General features: G+C 38.0%; 2 protein-coding genes across 3 annotated transcripts; one reads left to right on the top strand and one right to left on the bottom strand.

The window, feature by feature from the left end:
• Positions 1 to 3,060: 3,060 nt before the first annotated feature.
• LOC132063314 (probable pre-mRNA-splicing factor ATP-dependent RNA helicase DEAH2) lies at positions 3,061 to 8,211 on the top strand. 2 transcript variants are annotated; one of them, XM_059455799.1, is made up of 7 exons: positions 3,061 to 3,414; positions 4,865 to 5,067; positions 5,230 to 6,314; positions 6,729 to 6,854; positions 6,969 to 7,207; positions 7,315 to 7,433; positions 7,889 to 8,211. In XM_059455799.1, the coding sequence occupies exons 1-7, from the start codon at positions 3,142 to 3,144 to the stop codon at positions 8,013 to 8,015; spliced, it is 2,172 nt and encodes a 723-aa protein (XP_059311782.1). In that variant the 5' UTR covers positions 3,061 to 3,141; the 3' UTR covers positions 8,016 to 8,211. The 2 variants fall into 2 exon arrangements, 1 of the variants encoding a protein (XP_059311782.1); XR_009416366.1 differs by lacking the exons at positions 7,315 to 7,433; positions 7,889 to 8,211 and having other exon boundaries at positions 6,629 to 6,854; positions 6,969 to 7,110.
• Positions 8,212 to 10,587: 2,376 nt separating this feature from the next.
• On the bottom strand, positions 10,588 to 21,677 carry LOC132063315 (long chain acyl-CoA synthetase 1-like). The gene is made up of 19 exons (XM_059455800.1): positions 21,199 to 21,677; positions 20,807 to 20,870; positions 20,589 to 20,678; positions 20,443 to 20,499; positions 20,292 to 20,340; positions 19,994 to 20,070; positions 19,839 to 19,878; positions 19,674 to 19,768; positions 19,263 to 19,430; positions 18,923 to 19,033; positions 18,674 to 18,761; positions 18,515 to 18,581; positions 18,354 to 18,429; positions 17,986 to 18,103; positions 11,668 to 11,913; positions 11,428 to 11,567; positions 11,162 to 11,344; positions 10,957 to 11,076; positions 10,588 to 10,826 (listed from the first exon to the last, which is right to left on the bottom strand). Exons 1-19 carry the CDS (start codon positions 21,348 to 21,350, stop codon positions 10,776 to 10,778), a joined length of 1,992 nt encoding a protein of 663 aa, XP_059311783.1. The 5' UTR covers positions 21,351 to 21,677; the 3' UTR covers positions 10,588 to 10,775.
• Positions 21,678 to 22,252: the final 575 nt, after the last annotated feature.

Genomic DNA, 22,252 nt, shown 5'->3' with positions numbered 1-22,252 from the left:
CGCGTGGATAGAAACCTTACATACCTTAATCGCTCTAAAACTTGCAACAAAGTTTGTATCTTGAAAAAGAAACCCAAAAGCTTGAATCTTGAACCTTGAGATGGATTTCTTGAAAACCCTAGGTTGTTAACATAGGATTTCACTTAGAATTCATGTATAATCATTAAAATTCAATTGGGAATACATGGGAGGGTCTTACCGTGATGTATGAGGATGAGGAGAAGAGAGAATGGTTGTTCTGGGGCTTGGGGATGTAAAGAATGAAGTGAAAAAAGCCTTAAAATGAAGTTTTAAAGTTCTTTGTCGGACCTGTTTTACGCCCACTTTAGGCCCATTTTACGACCCGTAAATCATATTTATGGCCCATAAAGTCTACCGTATATTAGTAACGATTACGTGATTTTTGGGTAAGAATTTCTTGTCATTTGTGCCGTAAAGTTTTTATGGCACCGTAAAGCTGTCTCGGCAGAATTTCTTTTTTTAGTAAAACAGACATAACTTTTCGTACATGAGTCCATTTGACCTCTGTAATATACCGTTAAGAAGGTATTTCCAAGATCTAAAACTTTCATGAAGGAAGTTTTCCCAAATTCCTTTAAGATTTTTCCGTATACTCACTTTAAGTGAGACCTAGTGTAAACTCACTTGAAAACATGCTCCTTAGGGTAGCTTCTGACTTTACTTTGACCAAGGACTCTTCTTATGACTTGATTAGATTTCAAACACCCTTTCTAAACTACTCATATTGGGTTCATTATACCCCCGTCTTACGAGTCAAACCTTAACCCGAATGCACGAGGTGTTACAACAGTGTACATGATCCATCAGAGAACAATGGCATTGATTGTTTCCCCTGTTCATGAAGCGATTCATCAAACGATTCCTTAATGAAAGTTCCACTCACAAAACCTAATTTCTTCTTAGCTAGAAGAGAAATTCTCATAATTCGACTCTATATCCCGTAGTTCTCAGATCCGGTGAGTTCCACCTGTGCCAAAACACATCCTGAAGTATCCGATGGATGCACATACGGTGGATGACTATGATCTATGGTCACTGATCCACTCGAGTCATCGGTGTTTGTGAGGATTGATTTCGATTTTCACTAATTGTTCATCGATTTGTTTATCGATTGGGACGAGTTTCTTTGAGAACTAGCGATCGTTCATTGATTATTCATCGATTGAGATGAATTTCTTCGAGAATTAGCGATTTCTAGATTTTTGTAACCGTCGATCGATCAAGGGTTTCGTAACCCGCTCTAATACCATGTGGAAATTTAGAGAGAGAAATGAATGAATTTCATATATTCAACTCAACTGAGAAAATGAATCCAAATACAAGCTTTATAGCTACAGAGCGGACTAATTGAACATGTAACTAACTAACCAACTAAAACTAACTGTGCAGTTAACTTAACCATCCTAGCTAACTAAACCATAACTAACTAGGCCACGTGACACTTCAATAAATTGGGTAGGCGTTCGGGTTATTTGGATTGGATAAAAAAACTTTGGTTTGAATTTTTGGTTTTCTGAATTTAAGAATTTAAACTCAAATCTAATCCAAATAAGGTCACATTGAATTGTTTTTTTTTTCAACTTTTGTTTTTGATTAATCAATTTGGATATTTCGAAGTTTCGCTTTTGAGCCAATAGATTGAGTTTCTTCTTCTTACAAAAATAAACATCCTAATAAAGTATTCATGTCATATTGCCTTTATAATTTTTCATTCCCACTACAATCATCTAAATAAAAAATTTATTCAAATAATGAAACTGTTGTCAAGGAAATTCTTTATTTAAACAAAGTAAATTATGTCTAGATAGATCATACTTATATTCAAGTCAACCACTAAATCCTTATAAACTCTATGCAATTTAACATAATAAAAAATGAGGCCACAGTGAATGCATATCATTTTGCACTATTCATTAGCCTAATAAGAGCCCATTTGGATTGGCTTATAAGTTGCTTATAAGTTGTTTTCAGCTTTTTTGAGTGTTTGGTGGTAATTATGTACCATTTTGTGCTTAAAATAAGCCCAAAAAATTAATTGGGCCCGTTTGGTTTAGCTTATCTAAAGCAGCTTATAAGCTGAAAACAGCTTATAAGCCAAAAAAAATAAGTTGGGGTAGCTTTTTTTGGCTTATAAGTTGTTTCCAGCTTATAAGCTGCTTTTTTTAAGCCCATCCAAACAGGCTCTAAGTCATATTGACTGATTTATTAGGATACTGGACTTAGTAATAGGTGTATATACTTATGCCTAATTGATATGAACAAATAGAAGGTATAAAACTTTTGGATCTTCCGATATTCTGAAAATCCGAAGTCCCAAATTTGAAATTCAATCCGTAATTCAAAATTTCTAAAAGTTAAATCCTAAATCCAAAAATCCAAAAATATTCGAATTGTGATTTTGGCCAACCTATACTTAAGCCCCAATTTTTTGCACGAATTGTCCTTCAAAGGCGTTGGTCTTTAATTTTTGTCCTTCACTTAAAAAAGTGACCGAAAATACCCCGAGGTTCTGGGTTCAAACCCCCGCTCAGTCAAAAAGAAAACAATTTCGAGAGGCAAGGCTTTGCAAAAATTCTGTCTTACAAGGCAGAATTTGCCTTAAAAGTCTCCTTTAAAATTCTACCCTTAAAGCAAAAGTTTGCTTTGCGAAATTTTATAAGGCAATTTTTTTTTTTTATTAACTCTGCTGCATTCTACAAAAGTTAAGCCTTAAGCCCAAATAGGCTTAATTTTGCAACAAAACTTTGTCTTTTTTAATTAAGCGGGGTTTGAACCCAGAATCTCAGGTATTTTAAGCGAAGGGTAAAAAATTAAAGATGAGCAATTTGAGGGACAAAAATTAAAGACCAGCCCCCGAATAAGAACAATCAGGCAAATTGGCCCTGAAGCCCTTTATGTGCAAACAGGCTGTCCAGTACACAGTACTATTTGCGTTTTGCTAGTGGGCTTTGGTCCAATAAAGAGGCGGCAATGCATTCAATGAATGGGCCTTATACCGCGAAACTGATGCGGTTAACAGAAGCGAGAAAATTCCTATATATGCAATCCACAAACTGAAAACCCTAGTCTTCTTCGGAAACCTAAAATCCTTTTCTCCGATTTCTCGGTTTCATCGGATTCATGGGAACGGAGAGGAAGAGGAAGGTGAGTTTGTTTGATGTGGTGGATGACGCGTCAGCGGCGAAGAAACTGAATGGAGGAAGCTTAATTAACGGTGGAAACAGCATGATTAACAAGTGGAATGGAAAGCCTTACTCACAGAGATTTTATGATATTTTGGAGAAGAGGAAGACTCTTCCTGTATGGCATCAAAAAGAGGAGTTTTTACAGGCTTTGAAATCTAATCAAACTCTCATCTTGGTTGGTGAAACTGGTAGTGGTAAAACCACTCAGGTTAGATATTCTAAAGTGTCTTAATAACTTCCTTTTTATTTACTACTAGTACTTCTTCTTTGCAATTTGACTGACAACTAATTGGAATTGAGGCTTATTAGTTATTGTTTTGTTTTATAATATTTATTTGCTTTAAAGACAAACTCTTTACTAGGAATGATATGGTTCCAGGCATATAGTTGATTGATTGATTCACTTGGCTATTCTGAACCTGGAAATTAGATGGGACGTTCATTTTTTAGTAGTGATATGTTGCAGGGAGTTTGATAGTATTTGGATAATATATTCTAGGGATATTGTTGTGTATTTGATACTGCGGCTCATCGTAGAGTTTTTATTTTTATTTTTGATGATGCAAGAAATTTAGGTTAGACATGAGTGCAACTAGAGTATACTGTATGTAGAGCATCTAGAGAGCTGACCCCAACTAGTTCAGGATTGTAATCTATTTGTATAATGAATTGAACCTTAATAGGATTCATCATACTTAAAAAAAACTTCTTTTACCTAGGTGTCAACCTGGATATGCTTTTCCATCCTCAGTTCCTCAAATGATGAGGTTCACTTTGACATACAAGAAGAAAAGAAGTTGGATACTATTTGGGGTTCTTTTTTTAGAGTAGTAGAATAACATTGTCTGGGTATTCTTCGGGATTTTCACTTGGCTAGCTATTAGAGGAGTGATTTTTACCGCGGAAAACCTTAGGAAGCGGAAGGTTGTCTGTGTCAGTTGGTGTTACATCTGTAAGGAGGCGGGCGAGGATGTGAATCATCTTCTTCTACATTGCGGGGTAACCATGAGGTTATGGTGAGACACGTTGAGGTGGTTTGGTACTCCATGGACAATGCCAAAAACTGCGAAAGATTTGATGTTCAGTTGGAAGAGCGGGAGAAAGAAGAGAAGCCGAAGGGCTTGGAACGTGGTTCCAATTGCTATAATGTGGGTAGTTTGCAAAGAGAAATAGGAGAGCTTTTGAAGGCGTAGAGTCGAGTTCCTCTCAGTTGAGGAGTACTCTCTACTCTCTTGTTTTATTTTGGTGCAAGCGAAAAGTTCCTTGTTGTATGTGGAGAGTCATATTTTGTAGATCCTTTAGCTTTTGTTATAGTCGTTGTATACTTTTTACTTGATTAAAAAAACTGAGAAATCCATGTTTTCCAACATCAGAACTCCATGGATTATTGGGAATTTAGTTGAATTACTCCTCTTAAGTTCTTTTCTTTTTCCTTTATTTTTCTTCCTTGAAGCAAGATGCTTATTGTACTGTGTGTCGTGCAAAATTAGCCCCTTCGTGGTCTGCATGTGCTTCTTCTATAGTCTGCTTGCTTCATCAATTGCTTGTTCATGTTTATGTTCCCAGATACTTTATCACTCGTGATAAAGCTCTCTCTTTGACGGGAGAGCCAAGTTTTTTATCGAGCTGCTGCTTAAGGATTTCCTTGTGTAATACAGATTCCGCAGTTTGTTTTGGATGCTGTTGAAGTAGAAACAGCTGGTAAGGGCAGGAAGTATATGATTGGTTGCACTCAACCTCGGAGGGTGGCTGCTATGTCCGTGTCTCGTCGAGTTGCTGAAGAGATGGATGTTACAATTGGGGAAGAAGTTGGATATAGCATTCGTTTTGAGGACTGCACTAGTGCTAGAACTGTTTTAAAGTGAGTAGATTGTTACATGATAAAAATATTTTTAGATTCTCCAATAATGTAGCTTGGAAATATTTCTTCTTTTGTGTATTTTGCTTGCCCTATAAGGAAAAATTTCTTGACTTCTCTAGTTGCTGATGAATTAGTAATTGGTCTCTGTCTGTGTGTGTGCAGATACTTAACAGATGGTATGCTTTTAAGAGAAGCAATGGCAGATCCTCTATTGGAACGCTACAAAGTAATTATTCTTGATGAAGCTCATGAAAGGACTTTGGCAACAGATGTCCTATTTGGGCTTCTGAAGGAGGTGTTGAAAAATAGACCAGACCTAAAGCTAGTTGTTATGAGTGCCACACTTGAGGCAGAGAAGTTTCAGGGCTACTTCTTTGGTGCACCTCTCATGAAAGTTCCTGGAAGGCTCCATCCAGTGGAAATCTTTTACACTCAGGATCCTGAGAGAGACTATCTCGAGGCTGCCATTCGGACTGTGGTGCAGATACACACGTGTGAACCTCCCGGTGACATTCTTGTTTTCCTTACCGGAGAAGAGGAGATTGAAGATGCCTGTCGCAAAATCACTAAGGAGATTGGTAATTTGGGTGATCAAGTAGGCCCCGTTAAACCGGTGCCTCTTTATTCGACACTTCCCCCAGCTATGCAGCAAAAGATATTTGAACCAGCCCCACCACCGGTGGTGGAGGGTGGTCCTCCTGGCAGGAAGATTGTTGTGTCAACCAACATTGCAGAGACATCTTTGACAATAGATGGCATTGTTTATGTCATAGATCCAGGATTTGCTAAGCAAAAAGTTTATAACCCAAGGGTGCGTGTTGAATCTTTGTTGGTGTCTCCTATTTCAAAGGCCAGTGCACACCAGAGATCGGGACGTGCTGGAAGAACACAGCCAGGAAAATGCTTTAGACTTTACACCGAGAAAAGCTTTCATAATGATCTTCAACCACAGACCTATCCAGAAATACTTCGGTCAAATTTGGCTAATACAGTTCTAACTTTGAAGAAGCTAGGTATTGATGACCTGGTTCATTTTGATTTTATGGATCCTCCTGCCCCAGAGACGTTGATGAGAGCACTAGAGGTTTTAAATTACTTGGGAGCATTGGATGATGAGGGAAACATGACCAGGTTGGGTGAGATAATGAGTGAATTTCCTCTTGATCCTCAGATGGGGAAAATGCTTGTCGTAAGCCCAGAATTCAACTGCTCCAACGAAATCCTCTCAATATCTGCCATGCTATCAGGTACAGTTTCCTGCCATTTTAGTTCCTTTTTGTTGGTCGTCGTGTCTTGTCTTTGTTCTATGTCAAGAGTTTGTCAGGCTTGGGAATGCTAGTCCGCTTCACCATGCCGCCTTGTTCATGTGCATAGACATTTGCCTGTGCATATGATATCATGTGCTAAACTGAACTACATATGCATGCAAGTGCATGTGTGCGGGGTTAGTTGCACGTGTCTTCTTAGGTTGTCATCAGCAACTGTCTTGTCTGGGTTCCATGCCCCCGGTTGGCATGTGCCATAGATATTTCTAAGTAAGTGCTGATGGAGATAGTTGCAGTTTCTCAGTATTCTCTCATCAAGCAAATGGTGTCGTCTCGCCTGTATGCATCTGCTGACCTACAGTGGGCCTCCTCTGTGATAACCAATTTTTTCTCTAGTACCCAATTGCTTTGTCCGGCCTAGGGAGGCTCAAAAAGCTGCGGATGAAGCAAAGAATCGGTTCGGTCACATCGATGGAGATCATTTGACGTTGCTGAACGTGTATCATGCCTACAAGCAAAACCGTAAGTATCTGTACTCAGTTCCTATATTCTAGTATATAGTATCTCCTTAAGAAGTTCAAATTTAGAACACACTTCTAACCCTGATTATGGCTTTTGATGGTAATGGTATCTCAGAGGAGGACCCTCAATGGTGTTATGAGAATTTCATCAATCAGAGGGCTCTCAAATCAGCTGACAATGTGAGGCAACAGCTTGCTCGCATAATGGCCAGGTTCAACCTCAAGTTATGCAGCACAGACTTCAACAGTCGCGACTACTATGTGAACATAAGAAAGGCTATGTTAGCTGGGTATTTCATGCAGGTTGCCCACCTGGAACGTACTGGGCATTATCTAACCGTTAAAGACAATCAAGTAAGCGTCTGTACTAGATAGGGAATTAACTCATACTAAGAGCTTTAGTGGGCCCAACAATGCGGTTGATTTCTCACTATTATGCTGTGTATATCTCTGTTTTTTAGGTGGTACACTTGCATCCTTCAAATTGCCTGGATCACAAGCCAGAATGGGTTATATATAATGAATATGTCTTAACAAGCAGGAATTTCATCCGCACTGTGACTGATATCCGTGGTGAATGGTAAATTTCGTTTGCTTTATCCTCTGATATGCGTTTAGTAAGTATTGCTCATTTTACTTTAACATGACTCAGAGCTCTTCTCCCTTTCCTGTAAAGGAAAAAGGATACTTTTTTTTTTTTTTAACCTCTGCCAGTTGTGCTGTGACGTTCTTCTCCCAAGCAGAATCAGCATTTATAACAAACCCTTTTTTGAATCCCAACTATCAAGACTCCTACAGAACTTCATTCATTGGAAATTGAATTCACGTCAGCAAAATGTTTTCTAATTGGTCTTGGTAATCAGTATTCAATTAGTACTGTTAATCGGCTGAAACTAGCACTGTTATGTTCTTTCCGTTAGACATTCCGTTCAAGTAGACAAATGTCTTTGTTTGAGAACTAAATATGGTCATAGCCTATACGTGACTAATTTTGACTTGCTATTCTCTTTTCCCCCGTTTTGATATTTTTTTCAGGTTGGTTGATATTGCACCACACTACTATGACCTTGCAAACTTTCCGCAATGCGAGGCAAAACGAGTGCTTGAGCGGTTATACAAGAAGCGGGAGCGAGAAAAAGATGAAAGCAAGAGCAAAAGATGAATATATTCGTCATAATTTCAGTTCCTTTATGCATGCGCACTCCATGGGAGCTCTGGGAACAAAATTTGTCAGATAGGTTAAAGATTAATGTACCATCTATTATGTACTGTAATCGTTTATATGGATCCCGTCTGAACTATTTAGTACCCTGTTTCTTGTTTGCTGGAGTAATCTATTTTTTGTCCCTTGCCTCCAATGTTCTGAGATATTGGACCAACTTTTTAAGCTCTTTCCTCTGTTGAAGTAAACGCTTGTAGCCCTTCCGCTACATTAACTCAGTTGAGATTAATCAGCAGCTAACTAAATAAGGCTGCATAGCATCTCGAAGGATTTCCTGCACTGTTGGTTCTACTCCTAACAATTCTATTAGTAAAGCAAGATCTTGTATGATAAGAGTATGAATTAAAAATGTAAAAAAATGAATTAAAGATGTAAAAAATTGCTAATTCTTGAAGCTATATTTGATGTTATGAAAGTGAAAAATCCAGTGTCTTTTTTTCTTAGAACTCTTGTCCCTGTTATTAGCCAAGTTAGCCTTAATTTTTTTTTTTTTTCGCAGCACATCGATCCTATTGCTGCTTGATTCTAAGAACGGTAATTCGGGTTGAAATTGGTGTATTCACGACTGTCTGCCAGCTGGGAGTTAAGCAATTTAAAAATACTTAAAAGTGATGTAAAGGAAGAAGTTTGTTACTGTTGAGTTGGAAGAGTGATTTTGTTACATGTTCCTGGCTTTATGCAGTTTCTAAGTAGGAGTGGGCATGGTACAACATATACCGATTATCATATCGAAATCGAATTTTTTTGTACTGCGATTTTGTTATTCTGGTATTTGATATGAATTTTAGGAAAGTTTGGTATTCGGTGAGGTACCGAAGTACCGAATATCGTACCGAAGTATATAAGTTACATATACAATTATATATTGTTACATATACAATTATATATGAGTATTTTAATACCAACAAATACATAAACTAGTACATTAGTATAAAACTAATTGTTTAGACGTTGAAATTTTGATTAATCTAATCTTAATTGAAATATTCTTTTTGTGTAATTGATTTACGAAGGGTATTGCTTATACTTTCTTTTGAATATTTTAAGGTGTTAGTATAATATAATTGAGACGTTTCTTGAATAGCCGAAGCCATAATTCTCTATTATAAGTATGAGTATATGTAAGTCAATATCGAACAAATTATGGTTACCGAATTACCGTCCAGCAAAATATTAAACCTGAACTTAAAAATACCTAACCATACCGAATTAATTCAGTGTGATAATACTATAGTATTTTTAAAAATCAAAACCGAATTTACCGTATCGAAGTTTCAAATACCGTACCATCCGGACCCCTAGTTTCAAGTGGTGATGGCCCTAGACTTAATACAAAGTTTTTTCAACTGGAAGGGTGAAAGAGTTCAGAAGAGCAGCAGGAACTTGTATACAATTCCATTGTGCATGCCTTTGGGCTTTGGGTGCAACGGCCATTTATCAAAAAGGCAGAGGTGTCCTTTCTCCCAGCAAAGAAAGACCTTTACTCTTTATTATCATAATTCAACAACTAACAGGCAGGAGAAAAAGGGAAATTTGGGCACTAGAAGCTTGGGAACCGCATTTTGCACCTTTCTTTCTCTCTCTTAACACTATTTATTTTGTGAATGTTTCACTTTGCTCTCTATCATGCTACCTCTGCTAGGATGATTTAAGAAGATTTTTTTTTTTTTTTTTGGTAAATACATATTTATCTAAGATATATTAGTCATTTCTTTATTTTTCGAATAGAAGGAAAAATAAAGTAGGATAAATTCCTGGAATGCTCCTTTGGGAAAATGTATAAATTATACATCTACTGGGACGAACCAATGGCGAATCTCGCAAATAGACGTACAGAAAACCAAAGTAATAGTTCTAGAATGTCGGTCCTACCTGTATTTGTGGATCACAAGCATGTAACTTGTTATGAACCATCTACTTAGTAATATAATACCAACGTAGCCAGAGATTGAAACTTATTTTTAATATAGGCCAAGCAGAGTAGGTTTGTCGTCCTCCTCATGATAGTAGTCCTAAAATCCATAGCATTTCGTTGAAATTCAGCTTCTCTAAATGCTTTGCGACCTTCAATTAAGATTTAGAAGGCTACACAATATTGAGTGCTGAGGAATATTAGCCCATTGTATATGGCTGCCACTTCTTGGTATTTTTCTGTATGACAACATCATAAGAACAACACTACAAATTTTAGGTGCTATGCAAGAAATTTTGTTAAGGAAAGTTGACAACTTCATAAAACCGTTGACAACTTCATAAAACCAATACTAACACTCTCCCTGGCATGCATTTTTTCTTTAATCCAATTAGTTTTTGCACACTCTATGTCACCATAGATTTTGAAAGCAGAGCATACTGCGGTATGGTCATGCAAATCAGTGTTATGATGCATCTGTACCAGATTTTGTGGCTTAAATATGAATGATCACAGACTGTCTGCACATCTTATGCAGTATGTCTAATAGTGTGTGTGTGTGTGTGTGTGGAGAGGGAGAGAGAGAGAGAGAGAGAGAGATGACTGCCAGAAGATTCCATAAAGGTGCTTAATTCAGAAATGTAAGACAACAATACTGATGATTATTCGTACAAATCGCTATTATACCAGGCAATAAATCAATATATGTATAAGTTAAAACTTTTTCAGCACATAGCTCCACATATCACTCAGTAGATCAAAGCACTGCCTCCGCATTCAAAAACATATTAGCGTTTAGCTGCTGCATTAAGACTTTGGTAGAGGTCATCAATCTCCACCTGCGGTTTGGAAAAACAAACCATAATGAGTATCAAATTTGGTTATGGTCAAATTCTCTCCTTCTAAATAACTGAATAAATATGGACAAACTAGTTAAGAAGAGCAAGCCGGGAACTCATTGATGATCACCTTGTAACGCTTAAGCAATCTCTCCCTTCTCTTTTTCATTGTTGCTGTTACCACGTCCTTGTCAAACTCAAAGGGTTGAGGTTCCAGAATCACGCCTTTGATGTTCTCGAAACCTCTTAGCTGGTTTTCATAGAATAATCAAATCATTATTCCAATACTACTCCACAAGACCTAAGAACTAAGAAAAAAATTGTAATTTCCTGACCTTGTTTCTTTCTGCAGCAGACTTCAGCTCAAGGAGGACATATTGGTTTAGCTCATGGAGGGAACAAAGTTGAGGAATTGAACCCTTGTGCCCATTTTGATCAGCCCATTTTTTGGTGTTCCCTTCATGTGGCACCACAACTGCTATCAGCATGGACTTGAAGCTGTCCCCATATACCCATATCTGTAAGTACACAAATTAGATGGATATAATAATTCCAATGAATCAGCTTTTGATAAACTTGAATATTATATAATGGTGCTCACATCTTCAACGATGGGCGCAATACCATAAACTTTCTCCAGATATTCCAGTGCAACATATTCTCCTTGGGATAGCTTTATAACATTTTTCTTTCGATCAATGATTTTGACAACTCCATTAGGCAACATTTCTCCGATGTCACCTGGATTTGCTCAAAGGATAAGTATAATGTAGATAATGTAAAGACGTATTTCATAGGTAGTGAAACGATATTCTTAGCATACAGTAAATATAAACTCAACCTGTATGAAACCATCCATCTTTGATGACCTCTCTTGTCAACTCTGGATTTTTGTAGTATCCAGTAAAAGTGGTCCTCCCTCTCACGCATATCTCTCCCCGAGGAGGGTCTCCTAGGGGATCATAGCCCATTTCAGGAACTTCCTCCAGACGAACTTCTGTGAAGACAAAGGGTGGACCAACAGTTCCAAGCATGCACATTTCATCTGGATGCCCAATGGTGGCCAAACCACAAGTCTCTGTCAAACCTACAGAAGATACTTTGGATTACAAAAGGAGAGTGTAAAATCAAAGTGGAATTAGCAACTCAACAGGTCAGGGCTGAGGAATAGGGGTATAAGGCAAAAATGAATTGTTTTGCATATATATGTCCCCTTGACATAAGAATTGTTTTTTGAATTTCTGCCTCCGTCACTGGAGCAAGTTATAATGTTAACCATGAGCATAAAACTATTGAGACCGAATGTGATCGGACAGTTTTTCCGGTTACGTCGGTGTCGGTAAAACCGTGAGTTGGTAGAAATCGTATCCTAGTATAATTGTAATAGTTATTTATGGTGAATTTGTAATTATGGTAAAATAGGATTTTAGTTCTTTTAGAATAGGGTTACCTTATTAGACTAGGGCAAGGGGCACCTTACTTGTATATAAGGATGTCATTATGATGAATGAAAGGCAGAAAGAATTCTCCCATTATTCTTGTCTCTCTAAATTCTCGTCCCTGTCTCGATTTTAACATGGTATCAGAGCCATGTTAGAAAGAACACAAAACCCCTAAAACAATGGCAGGTGACGAAGAAACTGGTGATAAATAAAGGAATCGCCGGTGAAGAAAACAAAACCCAAAGAAAAACAATCTCTCTTTATGACAGGAATAACCAATGAATTGTGATGACACAAGGTGAAGGGTGAAAATTATGAAGAATGAGCTAAATCCATGAGGACAGCCCTAAGAGCAAGGAAGAAATTTGGCTTAGTTGACGGTACGATCAAGAAGTCGGATGAAGAGTCGCCAGACTTGGAAGATTGGTGGACTATAAATTCACTATTGGTGGCATGGATTCGCAACACCATAGAACCAACGCTTAGCTCGACGATTTCACATAAAGAGAAAGCGGAAGAATTATGGACCAACATCCGAGAATGGTTCGCTGTTATCAACGGCCCTCAAATGCAACGACTAAAGGTGGAACTCATGGAATGCAAGCAGAAGGGAAGGACCATAGGGGATTACTATGGAAAACTCACTAAGCTGTGGAGGAATTGACAAATTACGAACAAATTCCGACTTGCAAATGCAGAAAGTGCACATGCAATCTAAGGACAGCCCTAGAAACCAAAAGAGAAGAAGAAAAATTGCATCTTTTCCTCATGGGATTGGATAAAGCAATGTATTGAACGGTGAGGTCGAACATACTGGCCCAGGAGCCGTTGTCATCATTAAACAAGGTTTATTCGAAGCTGGTGCAAGAAAAGCGTGCGAGAGGAATCACACGAAAAAACGGAGGACTGGAGTGAAACCATGACTTTTACCGTACAAGGGGGAAACCTCACCGTGACCATGGTGAAGGGAAGAAAGATGTGCATTCTGCATACATTGCAAGAGATCCGGACACGTTGTGGACGGATGTTTTCGACTCATTGGCCATTCAGATTGGTGGTCGAGAAATCAAAAAAAGAGATAAAAAATCGGAGGAAGAGGACGAGAACAACAATAACATTAAAGGGGTGGACCGGGATTCGATCGTGGAAGAGGTAACTACCAAGCTAATACCGTGGTGGCCAAATAAGGAACTCAGGCAGAGATAGGACCGGGATTCGATCGTGGAAGAGGCAACTACCGGGCTAATACCGTGGTGGCCAAAGAAGGAACTCAGGCAGAGATAGGACCGGTGAACACAGGTTGGACAGGACCTCACAATTTGAGCGAAGATATCCGGAAGACCGTGATTCACGTGCTGAATTCACAAGGAATAAACCCAAATGAAAATATAGATGGTAAGACCGAAAACTCATCTTGGATTATTGACTCCGGCGCTACCAACCATGTGGCAGGTAATCCGGATGAACTGAGCGATCAGCAGGACATTCCTGAGTGTCCGGTTCGGCTTCTGGATAGGAGTAGCTCGGTTGCCACGAGAGAAGGAACAACCAGGCTAAATAATAGGATTTGGTTGAAGGATGTCCTTTACATTCCGGATTTAACATGCAATTTAATTTTTGTGTCACAACTTGTTGATCATTTAGATTGTGATGTAAAATTTAACAAAATTATGTGTGCTATACAGGACCCCACAACGAGAAAGCTGCTTGGAACGGGTGACCATCGAGGTGGACTTTACTATTTTCGAAATGTGCCGAGGATACAAGCTATGAAAGCGGAGGCAATCAATTGGTTTGATCTTTTGGACAAACGGTTAGGTCATCCTTCAGCACAAGTAATGAAGTCCATTACGGCATTAGGCTTAAAAGATAGTAGTACAAGATTAAATAAAGAACAAGAAGTGTTTTTCCTTTAAGTGATAACATAACTTTTGAGATTTTTGATATGATTCATTGTGATTTATAGGGACCGTATAGAACCCCTTCTTCTTGTGGTGCTTCGAATTTTTTTTACTGTTGTGGATGATTGTTCACGAGCCGAATGGATTTTCCTTTTAGTCGATAAGAAAGCAGTATCACATACCTTGAAAAATTTCTTGGCCCTGGTTGATAGGCAGTTTGGTAAGAGGGTGAAGATCGTTAGAAGTGATAGCAGAACTGAGTTCACATGTATAAAGACTTACTTCTTCGAACATGGAATTCTTTTCCAAACTTCTTGCACAGGGACACCACAGTAGAATAGAAGAGTTGAAAGAAATTACCTTCACATTCTTAATGTGGCGCGAGCATTAAGATTTCAGGGTCATCTTCCAATCAAATTCTGGGGAGAATATGTCTTGACTGTGGGGTACTTGATCAATAGAACACCATCTTCGGTTTTGAATGGAAAAACCCCCTATGAAATTTTATACGGTGAGGAGCCCCGTTATGATCACTTAAGGGTGCTAGGGTCACTATGTTATACACACACCAAGGGAATAATGAGAGATAAGTTTGAAAGTCGAAGTCATAGGTGTGTCGTCTTGGGATACCCCTATGGACAGAAGGGTTGGAGATTGTATGACTTAGAGAATGATGAATATTTAGTCTCAAGAGATGTGGACTTCTACGAGACTAAGTTACCCTTTCTTTTGTAGGATCTGGTAACTTAGTCGACAACAGAAAAGTGATCCCGGTCGAAACGGAGGAAGGAACTAACACAACTTCGATAAAAAGCAGACTGATAATGTCAGTGCGAACGGAACTTGAATGGACAAAATACAGACACTGGATACCGAACCTACGGATCAGCCAGGATTAGACCGGATAGATGCCGGTCCAAATAGAGAAAATGTGGAAGAAGTACAAACGGAAGGTATTCGGGCCAACGATATGCCACTAGAGGAACAATTGGGTCGGGGTAAACGTCAGAAGCATGAATCGATTTGGTTGCGCAACTGCGTCACTGAAACATTCCGGAAAGAAAGTCCATCAACGCGTCCGCCCAATCCTTAGCAACCCTCAGGTGCGCCTTATCCTTTAGCTCACTATATATCTTATGATAATTTTTCCTTGCAACACTAAAGCTTCCTGGCAGCGATCACCACAGGAACCGAGCCAAAAACCTTCTCGGAGGCAATGAAAAATGAACCATTAGAGAAAGGCTATGCAGCAAGAGATCCAAGCATAAGGCCATGCAGCAAAAGATCCAAGCATTGGAGGATAATGAAATGTGAACGTTAGAAACATTGCCACCGGATAAGAAAGCACTCGGATGTAGATGGGTATACAAGATCAAGTACAACTCTGACGGCACAATCGAGCGATATAAAGCTCAGTTGGTCATTTTCGAAAATACACCGGAGGAAGGAATTGATTACAATGAAATGTTTGCTCCGGTTGCTAAGGTAGTAACCGTTCTGGGACATTTGTGGCTGCACGAAATTAGGAGTTGCATCCGATGGATGTTCATAATGCCTTCTTGCACGGCGACCTTACGGAGGAAGTTTATATGAAATTGCCACCGGGATTTCGTGTTCCTGGTCCGGGCCAAGTATGTCCACTCTGGAAATCTTTATATGGTTTGAAAGTGCTGGTTTGCGAAATTGTCAAGTGCTTTGATGAAATATACTCATACTACTCTCTCTTCACAATGCATCGAGGAGGTATGCAACTTAACGTCTTAGTCTATGTGGATGACTTGATTATCTCCGGCAACGATCATAGTGCCATTGAATGATTCAAAGACTACCTACGCGCATGTTTTCACATGAAGTATTTGGGCCCTCTGAACTACTTTCTGGGAGTTGAAGTTGCAAGTGGACCAACTGGGTTATTTCTCTGTCAACAAAAATATACTTTGGATATAATCTCTAAGTTCGGTTTACTCGGAGCTAAACCAATCAATACTCTTATGTAACATAATCACGGTTTGGCGGCGCCAAAGGAGCCTTATTAGGAGATTCGGAACCATACCGACGTCTAGTCGGTAGACTACTATACCTCAATTTTACGAGACTTGAGTTGTCGTATTGCATGCATGTTCTGTCCCAATTTATGCAGCAACCGAAGGAAGCACACTGGTACGCGGCTCTCTTGGTGGTACGCTACTTGAAGAAGAACCCAGGGCAAGGCATTGTGATGAGAAGAGATTGTGATCTCCAGTTGTACGGATGGTGTGATTCGGACTGGGATGGTTGTCCGTTGACTCGAAAATCACTTACCAGTTGGTTTATCTCCCAAGGAATCCACCCGTATCATGGAAAAACAAGAAGCAACACATTTTCTCTCGCTCGTCAGCAAAGGCGGAATATCGATCAATGACAATTACAGTCTGTGAGTTGAAATAGCTAAAGGGAATTTTGCATAGTTTGGGTTGAACATAAATCTCCGGTGAAAATGTACTGTGATAGTCAAGCGGCATTGTATATTGCGCGAAATCTGGTGTTTCATGAACGGATTAAACACATTGAAGTCGACTGTCACTATGTCCGGGAGCTCTGCAGTCCGGAATCATACTTCCTAGTTATGTGCCTACCAGTTAGCAATTGGCCGATGTGTTTACAAACACTTTAGGAAAATCGCAGCATCAGTATTTACTTGGCAAGTTAGGCTTCGAAACCCTCATGCTCCAACTTGAGGGGGGTATTGAGACAGGATGTGACCGGAACAATTTGTCCGGCCACGTCAGTGTGTCGGTAGGAACCCTATCCTAGTATAGTTGTAATAGTTATTTATGATGAATTTGTAATTATGGTAAAATAGGATTTTAGTTCTTTTAGAATAGGGTTACCTTATTAGACTAGGGCAAGGAGGACCTTGTATATAAGGAGATCATTAAGATGAATGAAGGGCAGAAAGAATTCTCCCATTATTCTTGTCTCTCTAAATTCTCGTCTCTGTCTCGATTTTAATAAAAACTTAATATTCACTATAGCTATAATCAGAATAATAAAAAGATAAAAGAAAACTTCTACTTTGAGAAGTTTCAGTTTCGGAGAGGAAAAATAATAGTTTAAACATAGGCACGTTGACTTGCCACGTTTGGACATGGTTTGAAACCATGTTTGGACATACAATTTGAACATTTTACGTTGTATTTTTTCTTATAGACATAAAAACCCCACAAATTGTGAAAACTATCAAAACATTCTCAATTCTTAGATAATCTTACCAAATGAGCAAATTATAGTTTATAACAAAATTAGTTTGGCTTTCTAAAAAATGCAACATCAATTAATCAAACTTTTAGTTCAATGAAAATTTAACATGAATAGTAATGTAGCTACTCTTTAATATAATCTTCCCACATAAATTAAAGGTTGGTAGACATAAATAAAGGTTGGTGGAAGTTAATGAGATTGGTAAATGATTGATGGGGGTAATTGTTAAAAATATCTATCAACTTATGAGTTTTTTTTTACAAAATATAAACTTATGGATTAAATTTTATATTTTAAAAAGTTGAAACCATGGTTTCAAACCATGGTACCAAACGTATGTCCAAACAGTGGTTTGAAACCATGGGTTGGCCAAACGCCTACTAAGACATGTTTTATTTAGTATGGATGTTTTGGCTCATAGAATGAGGTAAGACAGCTCATCCTCTGCATCACATTGCTCATATTGACAACTACACAGTCATAGCTAGTCTAAGTGAGTTCACTATCAAGTTATATTAACAGATCAAATTTTTCTTCTGTTGGTTCTTCATTTCCTGGAAAAAAAGATGGATTTACCGTAGCCTTGTAGGACAAATCCACATGAGGTAACCCGCAAGAATTGTTCCACCTCACTGCTTAAGGGAGCACCACCGGAGACTATGAGGCGAATCCTGCCACCTAGCCTATTCTTTACCTAAACAACAAGACGAATAAATGAGTCAGGAGACATGTAACTATCTTTTCCTTGTCCATAACTGAATATACCTCCTCAAAAGTTGAAAGATCAATGCAGAAAAAAGCAACATAAGTTTTTTTGGGTAGTTGAAGTTCTTATATATTAAAGTAGGCCCATTAAACATATAAATATGCTACTGCCATTTAAAGAAGTTCTAAAGAAATGCTTATATATTCTGGTTTCCATAATAATTAGGAAAAGATACAACCTTTCTAAAAGCTAGCAGATCAGCCAGTCGCGAAGCATTCTTCTGTTTGTACCCAAGATTCATCCATTTAAGCTTGCTGATTTTTGAGATGGGAATCAGAAAAGGATTGCCGGACAATAGAATGTAAAAGTTTGAATAGAACAAATAGAATAGAATATTACAAGTTATATAGCAAGTGGAACATGCTCCTCCTGAAGGGATTGAGCTCTTCAAGTGCTTTCAATACACCTGATAAGCATAATTTGAGACTTGATTACCATAATTCAAATTGTTTACAAGTAGCATCTATATAACTCAAGAAAAAGCTAAGATTTTCATGCCTTCATGGATCCTTTCATAAACTCGAGGTACTCCAGCCAAAAAGGTTGGCTTCAACTCCATCATGTCTTCTTGTATCTCATTGATATTCTTGAATACAAAAACAACAAGAAGCATCAAAGTTTTGGTAGTCATTAAGTTAAAAAAATTAAGACTCGAACGCAGAATTGAAAGCTCCAAGCTACATTCAGTTTCTTGAAGTTGAGTGTAGCCAGATATTGAACTTGTCATAACGCATTCCGACACCTTACCCCATGGAAGTATCCGACAGAAGCACCCTTATGGAAGAAATGTTCTTCAATCATCCGATCAAGTATATGCGCAAGTGGTAGGAAAGATATGTACACATCATCCACTGTCATCTATCAAGAGATCAAACATTAGTTAAAACAATAAATTTTGGCACTTCTGATAATTTGTCTAAATCTAAATATACAAGAATCATAAGGCTTAAGAGATTGCCAACACAATTATAAAAGAGCATTGAAAGTCAATTATGAGTAGAACTTAGAATGGGAAATCCTGATAAGATACAGATTCATATACAAGTAAGAGATGACCTGAAATTGTAGGAAAAGGATTTTTACTTACCTTGTCTTCAAAAATTTCCATAAAATGATCAACTCCTGTTACAGATGCTGTCATATTTTCATGAGTCAATATTACACCTTTAGGTTCCCCGCTAGTTCCACTAGTGTACATGATTGTACATATGTCAAATGGCTGTGGCGGTGAAGGCTCTGATGGATTCTCTTTACCCTGGAAAAACAAAAGGTATTAAATATTCTTCAAAATGAACAGCCCCCAGAAAATCAAAAGGTCACCCTTAATCCCTTGTTCTTGGCTTCTTGCTTTGGAAAGCATATTTTTTTGTGCTTTCCGTTATCAATAATGTTAGGCAATAGGTGCAATAGTGCTAAAGGAGCGTTTCAATGGTAATACTGATCAAATGAAGAAGACACGAAGTAAAATAATGAGCTGAAGAAACTTTCAGTAAATTACCATGTTGAGGAATTCATTCCAAGAGTATGGCTTAATACCCAAAGAAACTGCCTTATCCTTCTCTTCCTGCTGTAGCGAAGTGAAACACACGAGCACTGCAACCACAAGCAAACTCAATAAAAAATTCCAATCTGGAAGCTGCAACCAATACACTGGCAGACTTACATTTCAGGCGTTTAGCATGTTTGCACTCTGAATTTAGAAGCTGCAAAGATGACATCGAACAGAACCATTTAAAACTTAAAAATGCCAAATCAAGTAGTAAAGGTCAATAGTAATGAAACACAAGAAAAAATTAAGGTGCTTTAGATGATCCTCACTTCTTTCACTTTCTTGTCTTGAACAAAAACGATATCAACCTCAGCATGTTCAATAATAAAATCCACAGCGCCGGGTCCTACATCAGCATAAAGCAATGGAAGTTAGAGAGAAACCAAATTCTCAGTTAATACCTTCCAGGACATCACAGGCAAATGTCTATTTTGATATTGACCTCATAATTTATTTTCTTTTATCTAGTGAATTGCAATGACCTTAAATCATGAAAACAAGACCAGCATTTGCTGCTGTTATCCAGACAACATAATATAAGTGGGAGACTGTGGAACCATTATTTACCAAGGGTATCATAGAGAGGGACGCATATTAAACTGTAGCCACTGCAAGCCTGCAAACAAATTAAATCGCCTTATTAAATGATGTCAATGGATAGTTCTTTTGACAAAATTAAACGTATTATGTTTACACATGGTCCAGAACATAGACAAACCTCCATTGTTACTATCCACTGAGGACAATTGGCTCCATATATTCCAATTCGAGCACCCTGTTACACATTCGAACAATATTATATTTGATTTACGTGACATTCTTAAGAAGCTAAGCGGATAAAACTTTTAAGAGTCTATTACTTACAGGTTCAACACCGTGAGCCCGTAATGCAGAACCAGTCTGCAAAGTCTCTTCATAAGCTTCTTTGTAGGTTTTCCAGTTATAAGGACCCCACTATTTTAGAAAATGGAAAAGAAAAAGAAAAAACGAGAAGATGGTGAGTAAATACAGAGAAACATTTTATATTCCACTGACATTAAGCATGACAGAAAACCAGATAAGTAGATAACGTTGTACACCACCTTTCCATCCTTAAAATCACGCCATCCCAGCATTCTATTCCCTGGATATTTTTCTACGGCTGCTCTGTTGATCAAAAGAATAAATTTTAACTTTTTCTTCTTTCAATCCACGTAACTAAACTGACAGGAATAAACATCTATGGTTTACTAACATTGGATACAGAAATAATGGAGAAAGCAAACAAGAAAATCTAAAAGGAGATGGCGTTTGCCGCTTTCTTGTTTTCGCTTAAGTTATACAGCTTAAGCTTTGTAGGTCTATGGAATTTTCTCTCACATTCTTGGCTCATTTAGATGAAATGTTAACGCAATTCAACAGTTTTCATTTTAAGTAGATGCTCAAAAGTTCATTCTTTTTCACTGATTCTTGTGGACGTTGAAGGGAAAGTTACCTAAAAAGCTGCCAAGCTGTAGACAAATCAGGATCAGCTGGAGGAAAACCATTTTGAGCTATTGGATTTCGATAAACAGGACCAATAGATGGCTGTCCATTTTGGCCTTCTTTTCCTTCCTCTACCTTCAAACCAAACATGGTCATGCTCATTTTTTCAACTCCTCTGCCTCAGCACAAAAATACTCAACTCAAGTATATAACAAACACCAGTTTATAAGTCGGTCCAAACAGAGCTCATAGAGTAGTCACTGTAACTTCCAGCAAAGAAGTAGTACTAGAAGAAAGGACACAAAATAGACCTGCATGAGTGGAGTAACGACCTCAATTAATGTTGCAGCTACCAAGTACAGATCAAGATAAAAGAAAAATGCTTAGGACGTAATAGGGTGACTAAAACAGAAGCTTAGCAGATTGCTAAGTTTGTATTTTTTTTCAATGGGGTGGTTGGTAGTTGGCTGCAGGGAGAGGCAACTAAAAGTATGCAGCAAAAAAGGTGTGAGAATGAGAATTTAAGGAACACATGATTACTGGGAGCCATTAGAAACGTACCTAATTGGCTATAACTCACATTTTTCTTTCCCTAATCTAAGCTGTCCAGCAACAATAGAGAGACCGAGACTCGTGAACAGATTAAATTTGATGGATTTGATTATTTTAATAATGTTGAACCTATAGAACTTTTTGAAATTATGGGTTAATGATATTTGTTAAATTATTTCGATTATTTTAAAATATATACTACTCTGTATGAAGAAGTATTAGGTTCGGTTGAACCATTGATATATCCGCCTCTGCATGTGAAGTTACCATCTCCATACCCCTACTGTCCTACAGTCCTCGAAAGCTTTGGCTAAAATATTACAACCTCTCTCTCTGTCTCAATTTACGTGGCACAGTTTGAATTTCGAGAGTCAAAGTTTTTTATTTTGATCATGTATTCGGTCATGGAATCTTTAATTTTTTTGAGACAAAATTTATACATTTGAAAACTACATAAAAGTTACTATAAGTCGTAATAATTAACAATTCAAAATAATTAAAAGGCATATAAA

The sequence above is a fragment of the Lycium ferocissimum genome, chromosome 7 (genome assembly GCF_029784015.1).
Source record: "Lycium ferocissimum isolate CSIRO_LF1 chromosome 7, AGI_CSIRO_Lferr_CH_V1, whole genome shotgun sequence".
In the NCBI taxonomy this organism is placed as follows: domain Eukaryota; kingdom Viridiplantae; phylum Streptophyta; class Magnoliopsida; order Solanales; family Solanaceae; genus Lycium; species Lycium ferocissimum.
Note: the sequence above shows the minus strand (reverse complement) of the source record. Positions and strands in the feature narration are given on the sequence as shown.